We start from the raw sequence: 21,660 nt of genomic DNA, 5'->3' as shown, positions 1-21,660 counted from the left end.
TTCAATTCTCCTGGTCTAAATTATAAGTTTTTAATATATTAAATATTACGTATACTGAATACTAGGTGTAAAATTTTCTTCCCTGTAAGGAAATGTTCCATGTGGGAATATTGTCAGCAAAAGGATTCATGATTATCTTTAAAAATTGAAATCAGTGAGATTCAAAATACTAGTTATATGAGTGGAAACTTTATCTAAAATGTATCATTCTTAATTCATATGAAATAATTCAACTGAATTCTTCGGCCCAGTTTCAAACTGTATTTTATTATTTAACCTATCTTAAAGCTTACTGCATGGGTGATGTGACATTTCACTGTGGAATTAAGTGGTAACTCTTGACAAAGCAGTCATTATCATGAGATAATTGACCTTATTTTAGAGTTAAGCATCCTGAGGCAAAGTTGAGTGTACTTAATCCTGGAAGGTTAATAATCTAGTGATTAGGGAGCATTGAAAGGTATTATTCTTAAGAACCATTTCCAAAATAACACTATTCAAAAACGACTTAATTTAATAAAAATGAAAAACAAGACTAATAAGTTCTTCAGTCATTACTGCTAGATAATGACTACAAAGCAACTTGCATTAGTAGGCATCAATGGATATAATTTATAATTACCTGCATGTAGAATGTCGTTTATTAAGCTGATCTTGTGTGAGTTTAGCTAAAAAAAGATTGCTACTGAAGGAAGTGCTTTAAACTTTGAAGATAACAGAAACATTAAAAATACAACATAACTTTTTGAGTTTTTATAGTAGAGAAGTTTCCAGGAATAACCATCAATTCCGATATTTAATTTAAAAGTAATAAATGAGTGTAATGAAGTTGTCAAAGATTTTTAATTGAGAAAACAAATTTATTTTTATCCACTTCTGAATTACAGTTAAATGTAAATCATGTGCTGGGTGCAGTGGTGCACACCTGTAATCCCAGTGGCTCAGAGGCCGATTGACACAGGAGGATCTCCAGGTCAAAGCCAGCCTCAGCAATTTAGCAAGGCCAAAGCAACAATGAGACCCTGTATTAAAATAAAGAATAAAAGGATCGCCTTGTATTTAAGTAGCAATATCAAGCAACTTTGATAGTTTTGGATTTTAAATGTCATAGACAAGTGAAAATCATCACCTCTGCCATTGAGTAATGCTTTAAAGTCACAAAGGATAGACCAAGTATATGACACATGCTTATATTCCCAAAACACAAGGATCTCAAGTTCAAGGTCAGCCTTCGCAACTTAGACTCTTTCCAAAAATAAAAAGGGCTGATGTAGGTCAGTGATAGGGCTCCGCTGGGTTTGATCCCGAGTACCACAAAAACAAAGTTACAAAGGATATTCACAAAAACCATCACTTCATTCACTGTCTTTCTAATGCATGTGAAATTTCAGCATAGCTCATTGAGAACACGTATTTAAATTTTTTTTTTTTTAGTTGTAGATGGACAGCATGCCTTTTATTTTATTTGCTTTTTTTTTTAATGCAGTACTAAGGATTGAATCCAGTACCTCTTAAGTGCTAGGCAAGAGCTCTGTCACTGAGTTCCATACCAAACCCCAGAAAGATATCAATTTACAGATTTTTAATAATACTTTGAGTTTTGATATGAAGTTAATGCTAAACTCATGGAATAAACCGAGTAGTGTTTCCCTTTCTTCAATTTCTTGGAGCAGTTTGTATGTAACTGAATGTTTGGGAGAGCCAGGCATGGTGGCACACACCTGAAGTCCCAGTACTTGGGAGGCTGAGGCAGGATCATGCTTTTGAATGATGACAAAACTTAATGATGCTTTCAAGGGCCTAGAAAAACAACAAATCAATTCCCAAACCAGTAGAAGGAAGACAATAATTAAGATTTAAATAAAAAATCAATGAAATAGAAAATAAAAAACAACACAAAGAATCAATGAAGCAAAGAACTGTTTCTTTGAAAAAATAAACAAGACTGAAAAACCCCTAGCCAAATTAACCACAAGAGAAAGAGAAGACTAAATTAATAATGTTAGAGATAAAAATGGAGATATCACTACAGACATCACAGAAATCCAGAGGATCATTGGGGACTATTTTGAAAGACTTATACTTTAATAAACTGGAAAGTCCAGAAGAAATGGATATATTTATATACACATATAACCTTCCAAAGTTGACCAAGAAAATACAGAAAACCTAAACAGACCAACAATAAGCAGTAAGATTGAAGCAGTAATAAAGAGCTTTTGAACAAGAAAAAGCCCAGGACTATATGGATTCTCAGCTGAATTCTACCAGACCTTTAAAGAAGAACTAATAATAATGCACCTCTAACAAATCCACAAAATAGAAAGGGATGGAACACTTTCCAATTCATTTTATGAAGCCAATAGTGCCCTGATACCAAAACCAGATAATATTAGCAAACCATATTCGACAACGTATTGAGAAGATTTTATGTCATGATCAAGTTGGTTTCATTGTGGTGATGCACAGATGGTTCAACATACACAAATCAATAGATGCAGAGAAAGCCTTTGACAAAATTCAGACCCATTTGTGATAACAACAACAACAACAACAAAAAACCACTAAAGAAACCATGCACAGAAGAAACTTAACATTATAAAAGCTAAATATGGCAAATGCAAAGCCAACATCATAATGAATGTGAACAGACTGAAAATATTTCCTCTAAAATTAGGAACAAGACAAGAATGTTCACTCTCACCATTTCTATTCAAAATAGTACTTGAAATTCCATCCAGAGCAATTAGGCAAGAGAAGGAAATAAGAGATAAAAATAGGAAAGGAAAGTCAAATTATTATAGTTTATAAATGATACAATCCTATACTTAGAAGATCCCAAAATCTTCACCCAGGGATTACTAGAGGTAGTAATAAATTCAACAAAGTGGCAGATACAAAAATCAACAGTTTTCCTATACATCCAAAACGAATTTTTTGAAAAAGAAATCAAGAAAACAATCCTATTCACAATACCCTCAAAAATAAAACAATACAAAAAAACAAAACAACAATAAGAACAAAACCCATTAGGAATAAATGTAACAAAGGAGATAAAAGACTTCTTTAATGAAAATTATAGACACCAAGAAAGAAACTGAAGAAGACACTAGAAGATGGAGAGACCTCACATGTACATGAATAGGCACAATTAATATTGTTAAAATGGGCACATCAAAAAAAGTGATAGATTCAATGCATTCCACAACAAAACACCAAGGATATTTTTACAGAACTGGAAAAAAAAAATCTTAAAAATCATTTGGCAAAATAAAAGACCCAGAATAGCCAAAGCAATTCTAAGAAAAAAAGAAATGCTGGAGGCATCACAATACCCGACTTCAAATTATGTTACAGAGTCACAGAAACAAAAACTACATGATATTGGCTTAAAAACAGACACACAGATCAAAGGAACACTCTAGAAGACACAGAGACAAACCCACATATCTGATACTTGAAAAAGGTGCCCAAACATACATTGGAAAAAAGTCAACCTTTTCAACAAATGTTGCTGAGAAAACTGTTATTCACGTGGGAGATTAGCCTACTATCTCTTAACCTGCATAAATCAACTCAAAATGAATCAAAGACCTAGGAGTTAAACCAGAAACTTTACAAATGCTAAAAGAAAACAGGGTCAAGACACCAACATATAAGCATAGGCAACAACTTCCTCAATAGCACTGCTAAAGCTCCGGAAATACTAAGAATTAATAAATGAGTGGCATCAATTTAAAAAATCTTCTGCATAGCAAAGGAAACAAAACTGCGAAGAGAGAACCTACAGAATGGGAAAAAAAAATATCTGCTAGCTACTTTTCTGACAAAGGATTAATATTCCAAATATATAAAGAACACAAAAACACCCCCAAATCCCATACACAATTAATAAATTGGCAAATGAATTAAAGAGACACTTCTCAAAAGAAGAAATATAAATGGCCAAAAAAAATGAAAAAAATGTTAAACATTTTTAGCAATTTGCAAAATGCAAATTAAAACCATACTGAGATTTCATCTTACTCCAGTTAGAATGGCAGCCATCAAGAATACAAACAATAAGCCAGGTGCAGTGGTACATGCCTATAATACCAGAGGTTCAGGAGGCTACAACAGGAGGATCACAAGTTAGAGGCCAGTCTCAGAAACTTAGCAAGGCCTCAATCAACTTAGTGAGACCCTATCTTAAAATAAAAAATAAGGGGCTGGGTTGTGGTTCAGTGGTACAGCACTTGCCTAGCATGTGTGAGGCACTGGGTTTGATTCTCAGCACCACATAAAAATAAAATAATATCTGGGCTGGGGATATAGCTCAGTTGGTAGATTGATTGCCTTGCATGCATAAGGCCCTGAGTTCAATTCCCAACACAACGGGGGGGAAAAAAAAAAAAAGGAGTATTGACCCCCCCAGTGAAACTCCACATTGTGTAAAACCACAAGAATGGGATCCTAATTAGAATAAGTCATACTCCATGAATGTATAATATGTTAAAATATACTCTACTGTCATGTATATCTAAAAAGAACAATTTTTTTTAAAGGCTATATGTGAAAGAAAAAAGGGGTAGTAATATAGCTCAGCACCTCTGGGTTCAATCTCCACTCTGCCACCAAAACCCCGTCCCCGCAAAAAAAAAAAAAAAAAAAATAGAATCATCATACCCAGCTATATGACTCCTTGGTATTTAGCCTTAAGAATTAGTCAGCATACACCCACACCTCAGACAGAGCATTAATTTCCAGGATATATAAAGAACTTAAAAAACTTATCACCAAAAAAACCCAATCAATAAATGGGCTAAGGAACTGAATAGACACTTTACAGAAAAAATTGGATGGGTCAACAAACATAGCAATTAGAGAAATGCACATTAAAATTACACTAAGATTTCATCTCACTCCAGTCAGAATGGCAATTATCAAGAAACCAAGTAACAATAAATGTTGGTGGGGATGTGGGGAAAAAGGTACACTCATAACATTGCTGGTGGGACTGGAAACTGGTGCAACTACTCTGGAAAGCAGTATGAAGATTTCCTCTGAAAACGTGGAATGGAACGAACATTTGACCCAGTTATCCCACTCACTCCTTGGCATATACCCAAAGGACTTAAAGTCAGCATACTGTAGTGAAACAGTCACATCACTGTTTATAGCAGCTCAATTCACTATACCTAACTATAGAACCAACCTAAGTGTCCTTCAACAGATGAATGGATAAATGGATATACACAATAGAACACTACTCAGCCATAAAAAAGAATGAAATGATGGCATTTGCCAGTAAATGGATGGAACTGGAGACTATCATGCTAAGTGAAATAGCCAATCCCCCAAAACCAAAGCCCAGTGTTCTCTCTCATATGCAGATGCTGACTCACAATGGAGAGTAGAGGAGGGGAGATTTACCAGATAGACCTGGGGGAGTGGGGAGAAGGGAGGGGAGATGAGAATGGGAAAGATTGTAGATGACTCAGACATAACTCTCCTATGTTCATATAAATACATCAGCAGTGTAACTCCACATCATGTATGATCACAAAAATGGGAAGTTGTGCTCCATGTATGTATGATATGTCAAAATACATTCTACTGTCATGTGTAACTAAAAAGAATAAAAAAAAAAAATCAACCGTGGTTTGGATACTTGCATCCCCATGTATACAGCAGCACAATTCACAATAATCAAATTATGGGACTAGCCTAGGTGTCTGTCAATCAACAAATGGATAAAGAAAATGTGATATATATATATACACACACACACACACACACACACACACACAATGGAGTTTATTCAGCCATAAAGAAGAATGAAATTATGTAATGGATGGAACTTAAAAACATTATGTAAAGAAAAATAAGTCAAACCAATAAAGTCAAAGGTTGGATGTTTTCTCTCATACATGGAAGCTGCAGAGAAAAAAGGAAAAAAAAAGAGGGGAAAAATTTCATGAAAATAGAAGGGAGACCAGTAGAGCAGAGGAAAAGGACTTGGTGTAGGGGAGCGGGGAGGGAAGAAATGAGGGAAAGGTGACACTGGGAAATGATACTGACCAAATTACATTGTTATATTGTGCACAAATAGTGATATGTAACAACAAATCCCATTGTTATGTATAATTATAAAGCACCAGTAAAAATGCAGAAAAAAGAAAAATGGCAAATTAAGAAAACCCCTAAATTTCTGTTAAGTCCCCTTCTCCCAAAGATAATCTTTTTTCTTTAGCATGCTTTTGTACTTTGTGTCTTTCAAGGAATTTGTCCATTTCAAAAGGTTGTTAAATATGTTGGAATAATAATGATAAGAGGGAAAAGAATAGCTTCTGGACTAGAGATAATTTTGTCTCACAAATGGGGCAAAGTACTTCTGAATTATTATATCTGAAGCCCTATGAATTATGAGGTTATTTACCTTGTCCAATGAAATAGGATAGTTAAAGGCGCCATCTGCAGTTGGAGGACTGTTCCCTCTGATCTGTTCTAATAGTTCTTTTCGTAAGTTTCCTAATAAATATGTGATGATTACTACTTAGCTGAGGATGTTAGGACTTCCTACAAGTCTGTGTTCCCTATGTAGTACCTTCTTCTCTGGTACTCCTGACTTAGAAACACTAGCTTCTTAAGACTCTAAACTTCCAGCTCCATCCCTTTAATTGCTAGGCTCTGCTTCCTTTTGCTATGGCCTGGAAATTCTCTCCAAGCAGTTGGCTGGGGCAATCCTTGTGTTTGCCCCATTAATTTCTTACCTTTTATAAAATTGGTTCATTTTACTTAGCATAATAGGATTGTTTGGACATAATTATAAAAGCATGGTATATAATTTGTTCTCATTTAGTTCCCCAATACTTCACTCCTCCCTACCCCTCCTTCCCTTCCCTATGCTCTGTAAACAATTTAGATATTAGGTGTGTTCCAAAAGCTTATGTGTAAGACAATGCAAGAAGGTTTAGAGGTGAAATGACTAGGTTACAAAAGCCTTAATCCAATCAGTGTGTTGATAGGGATTAATTGACTGGTACCTGAAGTTAGGTAGGGTGTGGCTGGAGGAAATGGGTCCTGATGTGTCTTTGTGGTATAAATTTTGTGAGCTGAGCTTAGTCTCTCTCTGCTTTCTGATTGTCATGTCCTGAGCCACTGTCCTCCACATTTTTCCACCACGATGTCCTGCCTTATCTTGAGCCCCAAGGAACGGAGGTGGTCTTCTATGAACTAAGACCTCTGAAACCGAGTTCCAAAATCAAGATTTCCTCCTCTAATTGTTCTTGCCAGGTAATTTGGGCACACCAGCAAAAAGCTAAGTTATCTACGATCTTTCTGTTATTTACGTATAGATTTTTTTAAAATTACTGTCTTGTGGATGAACATGATGTTGCAATTCACTGTGGTATATTCATACACATGTACATAGGAAAGTTAGGTCAGATTCATTCCACTAACTTTCCCTATTCCATTCCTCCTTCATTCCCTTTAATTTCACTTTGCCTACTTCACTGATCCTTCTTCTATCTTTTTATCTGCCCCTCCCCAACTTTGGATTAGCTTCCAAGTATGAACAGTTTTTTCTTTAGCATGCTTTTGTACTTTGTGTCTTTCAAGGAATTTATCCATTTTAAAAAGGTTGTTAAATATGTTGGAATAATACTGATAAGAGAGACAATAATACAGAGAAAATATCCGATCTTTAACTTTATGGGACTGGTTTATTTCAATAGCATGATAGTCTCCAGTTCTGTCCATTTACTGAAGAAAGCCATAAAATTGTTTTTCTTTATGGCTGAGTAATACTCCATTATGTATATATACTATCTTTTCTTTATCTTTTCATCTGTTGAAGGGCACCTTGGTTGGCTCCATAGCTTGCCTATTGTTAATTCTGCTGTTATAGACATTGATGTGGCGGCATCACTATAGAATGCTGATATTAAATTTATTGGATATATATCAAGGAGTGGGACAGCTGGATCACATGGTAATACCAATCCTCATTTATTTTTTACTTCATAACGATCACTGATTATTGCCTGTGAAGACAGTCTTGGTAAATAAGGTGTTATCAGGAAAGTTTAAGTCATCATTACTAGTTTATAACCCTCTGAGAAAGGCAAGGTTTACCATTAGAAAGTAAGAGTCAAGGGTGTGTGATTTTAGTTAAGTGCTGACATTTTGAAAATTTAATACTAAACTCTGTAAATCTAAGCTTTTTTTTGGGCGGGGGAGGAAGAGGAAGGATAAAATAAGTCATCTCTCTCTCTATCTATCTATCTATCTATCTATCTATCTTCACTGAGAAATTTATTTTACATTTCATTGAATTTTAGAACCAAAATGTCTCTCTTTTCCTGGAGAAATGAAGATAATTTATAATTAATATAGAAGTCAAGTAGAAAAACAATGAACGATGTATTTAAAGAGATATTATTATCTCTTATAATTAAGTGTTAATAATTAAGTATTAAAGAGCAAGTATTAATCTACTTGCTTTTTATAATCAAATATGGTACTATTTTTATTAACCCCGTTAATGTTTATCACCTCAACTGACATTTCTACTGTAATAACATTTAGAAAAATCTAAATCTCACATTCAACTGTCTTGATATTTATTAAGGTGTTGTATTATTTGCCTTTGCATTATATGCAAATACAGCTTTATCTCAAATCACTGGTAGTTTACTTGAGAAAAGCTCAGAGTAAACATTAAGGCATACCACTAGAAATCTATTCAACAACGGACTTTTTGAGACTGGTTCAATAAAATACCAAACACACCTAATTGCCTGTAGCTGACTTTTATTATTCTATAAACCATATCACGACAGGTCTTCTCAAACATATTAAACATCTATTATTTATTGGTTTGCTATAACAGGTACTACATAAGTATCTGTTGAAATGAATCCAAAGAACAATAATCATATGAAAAGGAAAAAGTTCTTTCGACATGACTTAGCAACTTCTAATTTCACCACCTTTTCTTCTAGGTGGGGAAAAATAATTTCTTTAATAATTTATGGTAAGATAGAAGAAAATTAACTGGTTTGTAGGACTATTCTTTTTTAAAAAAATTCATGGTAAAATATACAGAAGACAAAATTTTTCATTTTAAATTTATCATATTCAATTCAGTGTCATTAAGAACATTTTCAAGTTGATGTGATTGTGCATACCTCTAATCCCAGCAGTTTGGGAGGCTGAGGCAGGAGAATCATGAGTTCAAAGCCAGCCTCAATAACTTAGCAAGGCTCTAACGCAACTCAGTAAGACCCTATCTCTAAATAAAATATAAAAAATAAAGGCTGGAGATGTGGCTCAGTAGTTAAGCCCCTCTGAGTTCAATCCCTGGTAAAAAAAAAATAAATAAATGAAAATAAAAAAAATTTAGTGTTGGGCAACTGTCTCCACCATCCATTTCCTGAACTTTTTGATCATCTCAAACACAAGTTTCATTTTATTAAATAATAATTACCCAATACCCACACCTGCCCTCAAGCCACCATTATTCTACTGTATGTCTTTTGGAAGTTGCCTATCCTGTACACAGCTTAAAAAGTGAAATTAGTTTTTGTTTTTTTGCTGTGGATTGAACCCAGGGTTGTGAGCATGCTAAGCAGGCACTATAACACTCAGTTACACTCTTAGCCTATAAAGTGGAATCCTTACAGGAAAAGCCAATATTTATCTGAAGTGTCTAGCTTATCTTACTTAACATAATGTTTCAAGATTCATTCATGCCATAGCACATTTAGAATTTCACTTCTTTAAAGTTGAACAATATTCCATTGTATGTATATATGAAATTGTGTTTATTAAAATTTGTTTCCACATTTAGCTATTGTGAATAGCCAAATGACATTCCATTTCATCACCATCAACAATTTTAGCAAAATGATACTGTCTATCAATATTCACTCATAATCTATTAAACTAAATTAGACTCAGACCTTGAAGAGATCAAAAGAAGTGAGAAAGTATTTATTTTGATTGTGGTTTTACTGACAGGTCAGGTATACATTTTAAAAAACTCACAAATATACAATAAAAAGGGTGAATTTTACAATATGTAAATTACATCTCAAAAATCTAGTCTGTGTTAAAATGAATATTTCACTAAGAAGTCAATATATACTGAAGGAGATACTGAGTTATAGCAGTCCATACTGAGGCAATTTTGTTATGTAATTTCAAAGATATTTATCAAAATTTAGGGTTTTATTTTGCGTATTTTAAAACATACACACAAGTACAGAAACAGGAAATCTAGGTACGTGTTTTTCAAAAAGAGAATAACTCACCGTCTCATTTCCAAAAAGTATGTCCACATAAGGCATAACTTTCATCAATGATTCCTTGTAGAACTGGCTAATAAATGGTGCAGACAAATTCAAAGTGAAAATCCTGTTGTTTTCAGAAGCATGGCGAGCTACTTTTAATACGGACTCTGGGGATGCTGTAAGAAAGAAGCCCTAGAAAAAGAAAAAAAGAAGGGATATCAGAAACACCATCTCCACAGAGTTACTCTCAGTGAGAATATAAGAAACCTATAAAAATACAAAAGCCTATATAAGATGCAATTACAAAATTCAAGGTAGAAAATAGTTGCATTTAATTAGAAAAAGTTAATCATGTATGTTTGATCTATGTCACTACTTCAGAGAAGAAACTAGTACTTATTTTATATTAGATTTATAGGCTGAATACTATAAAAAATTCTGCGAATCTACAAAAGACAAAAATATTTAAAATGTCTCATTCAAGACAGTGATTATATTTTTAAAAAATATTTAGTTATTGTTTATTTTAGTTATAGTTGGACATGACACTTATGTGGTGCTGAGGATTAAACCCAGGCCGCACGCATGCCAGGCGAGCGCGCTACGGCTTGAGCCACATCCCCAACCCCAATTATATTTTTGAATAAGAGAAACAGTGAAGGCAGACTGAATCCTAGCTTCTTGTAAAAGAAGTTTGTATTCCTTTAAGTGATTCATTAAAATCATATTATTATCTTAAGAAATATCTACACTGAATTTTTGAGGAATATTCTGAATGAGAATTTTTAAAATTTTATGTTACAAAAGCTATACTTAAAAATGCTATTTATGAACATCTCTAATATTAAAAATCTTATTAAAATATTTTTATGCTTTATAGATGAAAATACAATCAAAAACATAAATATATATATATAAGAAATTTATGAGGCTATTTTCATGAGAATTACAATTTCTGAGAATTACATAACAAAATTTATGAGAATTACATAACAAAATTGCCTCATACATTCTTACATAAACATATATGTAAGAAACTGGTCTGGATGGTGCAGAAATGAGTACAAGAAAACACAAAGCACAATAACAAACAATGAACTTGGAAAGGCCAATTGAGTTAAGAACACTAACAGCCTTGAATGGAATGTAAGTGTATTTGGTAGGCAATGTGGGAATGGAGTGGGGATGGAACATAAATAATGAAGTTTTCCTTGAATGACAGCAATAAAAAGCTTATAGAAAAAATGAATGGAAAGTTAATGTGGATAAGAATGTAGCAACAGTTAATAAAATTCTCCATTTGAATGTGAAAAAGGAAACCATATTGGTACTACCTACAGGACTTGATGATTGTTTAAGATGCGAAAGGCAAAGAGTTAAAAGATGACTCAGATTTTGAATGTGGTTCTTCTGTTAATAAAGAGAAAAATCTAGAACAGGATCTAGTTTTCAAGGTAAAGAGAGAGTTAAATTGTGGTCACACTACTTGAGGTGCTAAGAGACCTCCAAATATCTATTTGAACGTTGGACTCAGGAGAAAGGCCATCAAAGAAGGCGGTTATAAAAGAAGGATTGCACTACCGAGAATGTAGAAGAGGACAAAGGGTAGAACAAAAAACCAAGAAGCCAGAGAACAGATGGAATGAAAAAAGGAGAGAACAAAAGGAAGGAAAATGAGAAGTAATGACAGAGAAATCCAACCTGGTAAGTTTAAAGAAATTGCTTAAAAGTGTTCACTACTAAGCTGGTGATACACGTCTGTAATCCCAGCAACTTGGGAGAGGGGAGAGGGAGGCAGGGGGATTCCAAATTTGAGGCCACCTGGACAATCTACTGAGATCCCATCTCAAAATAATAAATGAAAAAGAATGGATATGTAGCTCATTTGTACAGTACTTGTCTAGCATGCACAAGGCCCTGGGTTCAACTCCCAGAACTCCACTTCCCCAAACAACCAAAAAGTGTTCAATGCCATCAAGAGTAAAGAGAATGAAACAACTGAAACAAAAGACACAGAATGATTAGGAGAAAGCACTTAGTACGAAGATAAACTAGACAGTTAAAGAAGTTGTGGTGAGAAAATGAGGGTAAGGATTGTTAGGTCGGTGGTGGTGACTTGGTGGCAACTTAGTGGCAACTTAGCAGCCCACACCAAAAAAGAACATCAATCAGATGCCAGCGGAAATGCCTGTCAATCAGTCAGATCTCCTAACGCCTGTCAATCAGTAGGACCCCCTAGCCAATCCTGGAGTTCAGCTAACTCCCCTGACCAACTTCAAGGGGGCAAGGGACGCTAGAAACACCTTTTCCTGTCCCAAGCCCTTCCCTTTCTGCTGTAAGCCCCATAAAAGTGCAGTCCAGTCGAGCTTCCAAGCGGTCTCTCCTCAGACCCTTCCCCTGTCCCCTCTGTGGGTCTGCTCGAGTTCTGCCCAGGAGTGATATCTCAATAAAGCCTGTTCAGTGGCGCTTTTAAATCTGCCTCCTTTGGCCATTGCCTGCCCTGACTGATCTGACAAGGATTATAAATTATTTTGGGACATTTACCAATGATAACAAAAACCACCTGAAATTCACTAAGCAATTCTTGTGTGCCAGGTACTGCCTTAGAATTTTATATATAACTTGGGTATTATTATTTTTCCTTATATCAAACCTGTGAGGTAGATACTGTTATTAGTCTCATTTTATAAACAACAAACATATAATAGAGAAAAAAATGTCCCCCAGGACACACAGCTTATATGAGATCAGACTTTTTCTAGTGATTTCTAATATGACTCCTTATAATTTGAATAGATAATAGAAAAAAAAACAACCCAGTCTTTCTATTCTTGGAGGATGGGGATTGCAAGGGTTGTTTTTAAGGACAGGCAAAGTTTGAGCACTTCTGCTTTTCAAATAGAAAAGAGCTAGTGGAGAAACAAAAGAATGAAAAAGGGAGTGAGGATAATTAGAACAAAGAACCATAGGGAGTCTGGAAACTAGAAGGGACTCAGAACAAGATACACTAAAATATGGCACCTTGGCAAATGGGAAAACTGAAGATAAAAGAAGATCACTCTGACTTTCCCCTACATATCTGTGTGAGAGCTGGCCACACAGAAATTCTCTGACCCACCTCATCTTGAAAATACTTCATAAGATCTCATTCCCGAGGATTCTGTTCTATTCCTGGAGGCCAGGAAGAATCTGAACATACACTTGCTGGTTTCCAGTCCTTTGCCCCTAGTTTATAACCATTAGACATCAGATAATGCAATTTTTTTAAAAAAATATTTTTTAGTTGTAGATGAATACAATATCTTTATTTATTTTTATATGGTGCTGAGGATTAAACCTAGTACCTCACACATGTGAGGCAAGTGCTCTATCACTGAGCCACAACCCCAAACCTACATCATACCCTTTTTAATCTAGTAATATTTCTCCATCATCTATCCATTTCTTTCATCAGACTTAACATAAAATACTGTTTTTCTCAGGGCCTTTATTTCTGAAAGCTTCCATATTACATAAAATTTTGTTATATTTCTTGTGCTTTTCTCTTGTGAATTTTTATATGTTATAGGAATGTCAGCCATGATCCTTGCAGTAGGTGAGGAAAGGCATTACTTTTTCTCCCTTATAACTGTCTCTTATCACGTTAAAATCTTGCTAATGAAATTCTAATAAAAATGCTTTCTCATCATAATAACATAATGTTTTCTCATCACTTAAAAATTCCAGACCATTAATCCTTTACCAATAATCAACTGTTATAAAAGGTAACACTTTTTAGGTGTCATTATTTTTTAAATGTTTTCACTTTTTTTTTAAAGCAATACCATTTCACTTGCAAACTATGAGCATCCAAGCTGCCTCTTTTGCTATTTTTGTCACTTAGAGAATTAAAAGAAACAGTTTATATAGCATCTTGTCTCCATAGTAATATGTATGTACTTGCTTTTTAGTCTTTCATTTAATGAGAAGAGTTTAAATCTTTCCCCCCCTTATTTCTCTCCAAACTGTTCCAGCATGAAATAGAAACCTCCCAGAGCTAGCATTCTGCCAGCTGTGGATTAACCACAGACAGCCACAGAATGGTCTACATAAATAGTAACCTGGTCAAATAATTAGGCTTCTCACCAACTTCAGACTGAAAATTTGATCTGTTAAAATACATCTGATTGTAATTTAAGGTACGGAACAGTATGCCTCTGGAGTCTAAATTTGGCCTCATTCCAAATGTGTGTATGTTGTATTTGTGTTTTACTTTAAAATGCAACACAAGAGTATTGTAATATGGCTAGTATAACATCAATGTTGTTAATTTTATAATGAACAGACAAAAACCCACTAGTTTTAAAATAAGAGGTAAATTCACAATTTAAATTAATTCTATTTTTAATGTTCTCTTGTTTTTCTTTAAGTAAATATTTAGAATTTAAACAATTTGGGATTTGTGTCCGATTAGATGGCAAAGACTGTTAAAACTGATGCCAACCATAATTTTTCTTGCCAGATTTATGACCTTTGCTAGGCCAAATGTTCCTTACTATGGTATCACCCAAAATAAAACTGGTGCCATTATAAAAAAAAAAAAAAATTTTTTTTTCTACATCTCAGGTTTGTAACGAAAACAAGGCAGCAGTTATGTCTATAGTTTAGAAAAATACTCTATATAACTAATAAAATATTGTGATTTTTCTAATGAGGGGTCTCAATCTATACAACAGTTAATTATTAATCTTTGTCCTTAAAAACACCAAAACCAAAATAGATTTTTAACATGTAGAGCTTGCATAACAGTAATTAGAATTAAAAGTGAAGTGAGACATTTTTATTCATTATAATGGAAAATTTAAAAAAAGGCAGAGAGAGAAGGGATAGAAAGACTTAAAGACCATTTTAGCAGAGCTAGATGTAATATTTAGAAATCTCAACCGCTCTAAGGACTTGTCAGGGTAGTTTAAACACAAATGAATGTTAGAAACAAAACTGTTCAATGTACTAAAAGAAAAGGAATGAAATTGCTCTTTACCAGTGTTTACTTTAATTTAGGATGATCATTTAGAGTTCCTTTTAACTGTTTTTATATAAGAGCTCAAACTCAGGGCTGGGGTTGTGGCTCAGCAGTAGAGCGCTTGCCTAGCATGTGTGGGGTGCTGGGCTTAATCCTCAGCATCACATAAAAATAAAATAAAGGTATTGTGTCCAACTACAACTAAAAACCAAAAATATTAAAAAAAAGAGTTCAAACTCTTTATTATTTCCACTAACAATTATCTGAAGAATCGGTTTTGTGTGTGTACTTGAACATGAAGTGCTGGCAGAGTGGGTCAGCAACCTACAAAAGCTCCTTTATAAATAACAAGCAGGCACTGAATTTGACAGAACTTTAAGAAATTGTAATTTAGTTTCTTTTCTCACAATTACATATCCATATAAATTCCACTGTGAGTATAATTTCAAAACATAGGTATAAAGTCTATAATAAAAGAGAAATAAATACCAAACTTTTGGAATGGAAATGACTTCCAAACTGAGAAAGATTATACAAAGATTTGCTATAATTTTAATTTATAATTTGCTAGTTGGTTTCTTCCAATTCCAGTAGGGGAAAAAAAATGCAAACCAGAAACCAGAAAAAAATGTGACAAGGGGTTAATATATTTAATCCATTAAGAACTTTAAAAAAAGATTAAAAGTTAGACAAACATTACCAATAGAGAAGTTAGCCAAGAATACAAGAAAGCATCCCACTGAAAGAAATTCACAGTAAATCAGTATATAAGCAAATATTCTTCTTTAGCAAACAAAGAAAAAGAAGTGATAGTCAATGACGAAGAATGGTTGGTGAAATGTATATATGCATGTATGTGTGTGTATATTTTTTTTTCTTATGGTTACTTTTATTTATTTATTTATTTGTGGTGCTGTGGATTGAACCCAGGGCTTCATGCATGCCAGGCAAGTACTCCCTGGTGCAAAACAAATATATTACTACTGCTGAAGGGAAGGCAGTGGACAATCTTTCAGGAAATGATGGGAAAATACACATGAGGAAACAGAAGCATACTCTTTGACCAAAAATTTTAAAAAGAAAAGTATACATTCATGAATGTATCTGTGTATGCTATTTATTTAACTGGAAACCTGTAAGGAATGTAAACATTTTATTAGAATAAATAGATAAATAAGAATTGACCTATATACTTCAAAGTTGGTTATTAATCATTTAAAGTGTGACTAGTGCAACTAAGGACTTGGATTTTAAATTTTATTTAATTTAAATGAAGAAATTACATGTAGATGATAGACACATGTAATGTGGCTAATATGAGTAGAAATCAATTTTTAATTTAATTTCATTAATTTTAAAAATGGAGGCAGTGTTAAATATTTTTTGTTAAAATGTTACTGTTTTGTTAGAACTACCTTTCATTTTGGCCCTTGAAAATTTAATGACAATTTACTAAAGGTGTAAAATGGACACATTTTTGAAGAGTTAGTTTGAAAAATGTTAAAAATCTAACAATTTATACACACACACACACACGCACACACACACGTATATATCATTTTTTCCACATGGAAAAAATACTGTAGGTATGTTGGGTTAAATATATTAAACTTTTCCCTCTTTTTAATATTGTGAAGGCCAGAAAATTTAAATTACATAGGGGGATATATCTCTCTATCGAACACTGTTGTTCTAAAGAATACTTTGAAGATATTATAAATGATGATGAAGAAAACTAAGTAGCAAAGTAGAAAATGTTTATGGTACATAAACATTCAGTGTCATTTAAAATTTTGTATACAAAGTACAATTAGAACCTACATTAAATCAATGGTTAAAAAAAGAGTACAGGGGAATACATTAATAGTAAAAATGATTAAATTTGGGTTGGAAAATTATAGATACTTCTAATAAATTTATTCCTAAAATTTGGTGATGTGGTTAATTACTCTTCCCATAAAGCTGTTTAAAGGATAAAAAGTATTTTGTTTATGTGAAGTAAATCTCTACACAAGCAGGAGATATTTATAAACAGCGAGAAGCAAAGTTCAATAAACAAAGAGTGAGAGTAGATAAACAACTGGGAGTAAGTCTACATCTTTTAGTAGACAGAAGGCTCAAAAAGGAACAAACTAAATATAAAATTAGACTTTAGTAAGGATAGAACACTGTTTATAGAAGCAAAAGGGAGAATAAAGATGTGTGGGGAAAAAAATTGGACAGCCGGAGAGTCCCATCGAGCCTAGATGAGCACTGACGAAGGAAGGGCTGAGAGTACCAGATGCCTGTGTCTCAAGATGTACACTGTTGTCTGTTTCAAAGAACATAATTAGCCTGTTTTCCGTGAATGGATAGTTCATGCTTTTTTTTCATACAGAGAACAGGGTTGAGACAATGAATAAATATGAAGTAAAAAATAACAAATACAACAACCATATAGCATATTTTTTTCCTTTTAATGAATCCTACATGTTTTCTGAATCTCCTAGAGTGTAAAATAGATTTCTTTGCAGGAGTGGGAGGATCTAATGAGTTATGACAAAGCATAGTTCCTATCTGCTTGTAAGGAAAATACTGGCTTTGACAATCACTAAGATAATGTATGAATCATTTACAATTACATTATCATGATATGCAGTATTTACACAAATGACAGCAGAATTACTAAATGAAAGTTAAAACAAATATACTAGTGAATGCTGTAAAGTTTGTCACCACTGGCTGAAATGCATCAAAAGAACAGAAGAGAAAAAGTCACCTGCACCTTCCTGCCTGTGTGGCTCCTTTTGGAAGCAAAAAATGAAATTGCCTATTCCACACATATTTAAATCGTTTTGAGGATTAAAATATCTGCAACCTTCAGTATACCATGAATGCAGAACTCAAGATTTCTCCTATCTCATGTAAGACCCTCAGAAAAAGCATATAATATAAGGCATAAAAGTGTAGTGGAAAGAAGATGAGCTTTAGGGAGACACAGAGGGGGATATTTATTAAAGCTTTGCTGAAAGCAAAAGGGAGTGTGAGATATCATAGAAGTCAATTTCTAGAGGAAAAGATAAGGCAAATGTGGGGAATGCATTATTGTGTTGAGAAAGCAACAAAGTAGAAATGTATACAACAAAATGGACAAGATGGATAGTTCATACTTTTAAGAATTGTGTGCAATGTAAATACTTGCATGCATTGAAATCAACACAATATAGTTTTAAGGATACTTACAAATGTAAGGACATATAGAACACAACAAGGGATCAGGAATGATATGAAAAATAACATAAGAGCTGTGCCCAAGCCAAATGATTACTGTTTTAACAGTACCCTAGCAGAAGGATTAGTTTAATTCTCTGAAATATAAACAAACGTCTCCCGCCCCCCCCCCAGGGATGATGGGGTTTGGCTGTTTCCCAGACTAGCCTTGAACTCCTGGGCTCAAGTGAACCTCTAGCTTCAGCTTCTTGAGTAGCTGGGACTACAGATATGTGTCACCAGGCCCCACTATTACACTAAGTCTTAACTGTTTTGCCAACTTGTCTAATTATTAACTTCATGGCTTCAGGCAATTTAACTTCCCAAGGCCTTACTGTTCTCATCTATAAGCTGGGTATGATACAACTGCCATGTAGTTTGAAGATTGACTAAGTGTTTAATACATTGACAAGCATCTAGTATATATTTTGTACATATTTACAATGTATTAATATTATTAAAATAGAAATATCAAGAACATTTAAGAGTCCTTCTGCCCCAGGAATGGTAAATTCTGTTACAGCTGTAAGTTGCAATGGTGAAGAGAAAAATGCTCTTTAACTTTGGTCTTAGGGTTTGGTATTCCTTTGAAATACAAATACATAAAACAAAATCCATCATTCCCTTTCCAAAAGCTCCCTCTGCCTCTTCTCCCTCCCTGATTTAATCATCCTATATCCTGCTGACAGATTAATCACCCTAATCATTCTTCTTTTCCTAGTAAATTAAATCCACATGCTTCACACTCTAGCATTCAAAGCTCTTCATAATAGTACTTCAGCTTATACAGTAAACCAGCTGTAACCTCTATTTCTCCACAACATATGTCTTTGCTTCAATCATACAGAATGATTTACCTCTCCCAAAATAAATCTTCTGAGTCTTTATGTTGTTTCTTCTATCTGAAATGTCCCCTATCTCTAAGAATTTTACCAAGAATTTTACCACCACCTCAAGGTCCATTTAAAATCTAGGTTGTATCCCACAAAGCCTTTTATTATAATTAGATGTATTCAGTAGATGTATTCATTCCTCTCTGAATATGTAAATTTCAAATTCATAGTATGTAATATTATGAAACAAAACAGCTGAATGTATTTATTTTATTTTACTTAATAATATAAGTAATCTGCATTTTTCTTACTTCCCTTACTTGACTGTAATCTTAAGGGGAAGAGGACTTTTTTTGGGCTATGACACAAAGCACAGTGCTAATTTAACAATATTTGATCCATTAAATTTTATTAAGATTCTACATAAATTCCCAAGTCACTGATATGCTACTTTGAAAAAATGGAAAAAGAAAAACTGCTGCATTTTCACATACTCAATGAAGAGTATATTCATGTTAGATTTGGACAATTATCTCTAGCTCAAAGGATCTGAAACATTCTCAGGTCACAGAACCTTTCTTATTTCTGTTATCTTTTTCATGATGTTAAGGCAAAGGCCTAATAGTTCTGTTTTTTAACAGGTAGATTAAAACAACTTAATAAGAACCATCTTTACAACTCAATAGTTTGGAAAATACATATAAATTGTAAAAAGTTTATATTTGATTCATTCAAAAATTATACAGTTAAAAATGATGGGAAATTAGACATTGAATTTGGGGACAAGCCAATAATAATTCTTAGATTCAAATTTCATTGAACAGGAAAATGAAAAATTATTATTTACACATACTGCGGTATGCCATTTTGCCCATTAATGCAACTTCAGCTGATAACTCTCATTCAAAAATGGAATGTGTGTGTTTATGGAGCACTGCACAACTCATCCAGCTGTGAACTGAACACTGCCATCTTTATTCCTGTTACAGTAGTTTTCAGGAGGTACTGCTTTTTTATTGTAGCAACCATTTCCCAAATATGATATCATTGTAGAGGAATGTAGCACAAAATGAAAATGATGTAAAATGTCCTGTAGTACTCTTGTGAGTTTGCTGCAGTACCCTGGGGGTACCTCTGCACAGTTTGGGAACTGTGATTCTATTTGAAGACAATTCTTTGAGATATGTCTTATTTGGGAAGTAAAAACCCTTTTTGATTATGGCTCAGAATGTTTAGGAAAAGGAAGCAATTTTCTGTACATTAAACAGCATAAATAAATCTATATATCAGGGTGGCATTTTGAAGAGCAATATAAGTGGATTTCATAACGAGATGAATCCTGACAAGAGGATAGCAGCCAGGTACCCAGAAGGTCAAGTACAGCCAATGAAAAACTGTCTGTGGCTGGGATGATATAACAGGGTTAATAATGCTTATACCTAATCAGTTTTGTTTTCTATTGTGTTATAATTCTTCATTAACTTAAAACAAAAATTAGCTCTTTACTTCGCCAATATGTATAAATAATAATTTTTCATTTTTCTGCTCAATGAAGTTTGAATCTAAGACTTCTTATTGGCTTGTCCTCAAATTCAATGTCTGATTTCCCATCAATTTTAACTGTATAATTGTATTCTTGCAACTATGCCATTTCCCCCATTAACACAACTTTAGCTAATAACTGTTATTACTGTATAAACACTAGTACTACATCACTTTCCTGATTTGACAAAGTTCCTTTGTTCAAAAAATCTTAAATGGCCCATTTTCTATCTTTTCTACATTATCTCCAATGATTCACATTCACGAAACTCTTATTGTAATCACACAGGGCTTCTTGTTAGCCTATGTACAAATCCTACGCTTTCTTATATCCCTTCCTTGGTATTGGTATGTATTTACTCTACAGGATCTGTTTTATATCTTTCACTGTATTAAAAAAATAATAAGGAAAGAAAGCAAGGGCTGGAAGTTGGCAAATACTTTTTGTAAAAGGTCTAATAAATATTTTCGGTTTGTAGGTAACATGACTGCCACTGCAATTACTCAGTTCATCTACTGTAGCATGAAAGAAGTTATGGACAATATGAAAAAGAATAAGCATGCATGGGTTCCAATAAAACTTTATTCACAAAAACAGGCATTGCATCATACTTTTGCTGGTCTCTAAACTAAAAGAAAAGAAGGGAAAACATACTAAGTAGAAATGAAAACAAGTAAGATGAAAGAATGTTGGAGAGAAATTTCAACAGGAAATTCATGTAGGGTAGTAATGAGAGTACATCTTCCTCTTTATAAT

General features: G+C 33.6%; 1 protein-coding gene across 2 annotated transcripts in view; it reads right to left on the bottom strand.

Annotated features, from left to right (window-relative positions):
* The window catches only part of Adk (adenosine kinase), a 479,685-nt gene that overhangs the window by 160,145 nt on the left and 297,880 nt on the right, over positions 1-21,660 (bottom strand). For both annotated transcript variants that reach the window (XM_076834150.1, XM_076834152.1), the window contains exon 7: positions 10,299-10,469. In XM_076834150.1, coding sequence (XP_076690265.1) covers positions 10,299-10,469 — 171 coding nt within the window. The remainder of the gene's footprint in view (positions 1-10,298; positions 10,470-21,660) is intronic.

The sequence above is a fragment of the Callospermophilus lateralis genome, chromosome 15, assembly GCF_048772815.1.
Source record: "Callospermophilus lateralis isolate mCalLat2 chromosome 15, mCalLat2.hap1, whole genome shotgun sequence".
Classification (NCBI taxonomy): domain Eukaryota; kingdom Metazoa; phylum Chordata; class Mammalia; order Rodentia; family Sciuridae; genus Callospermophilus; species Callospermophilus lateralis.
Note: the sequence above shows the minus strand (reverse complement) of the source record. Positions and strands in the feature narration are given on the sequence as shown.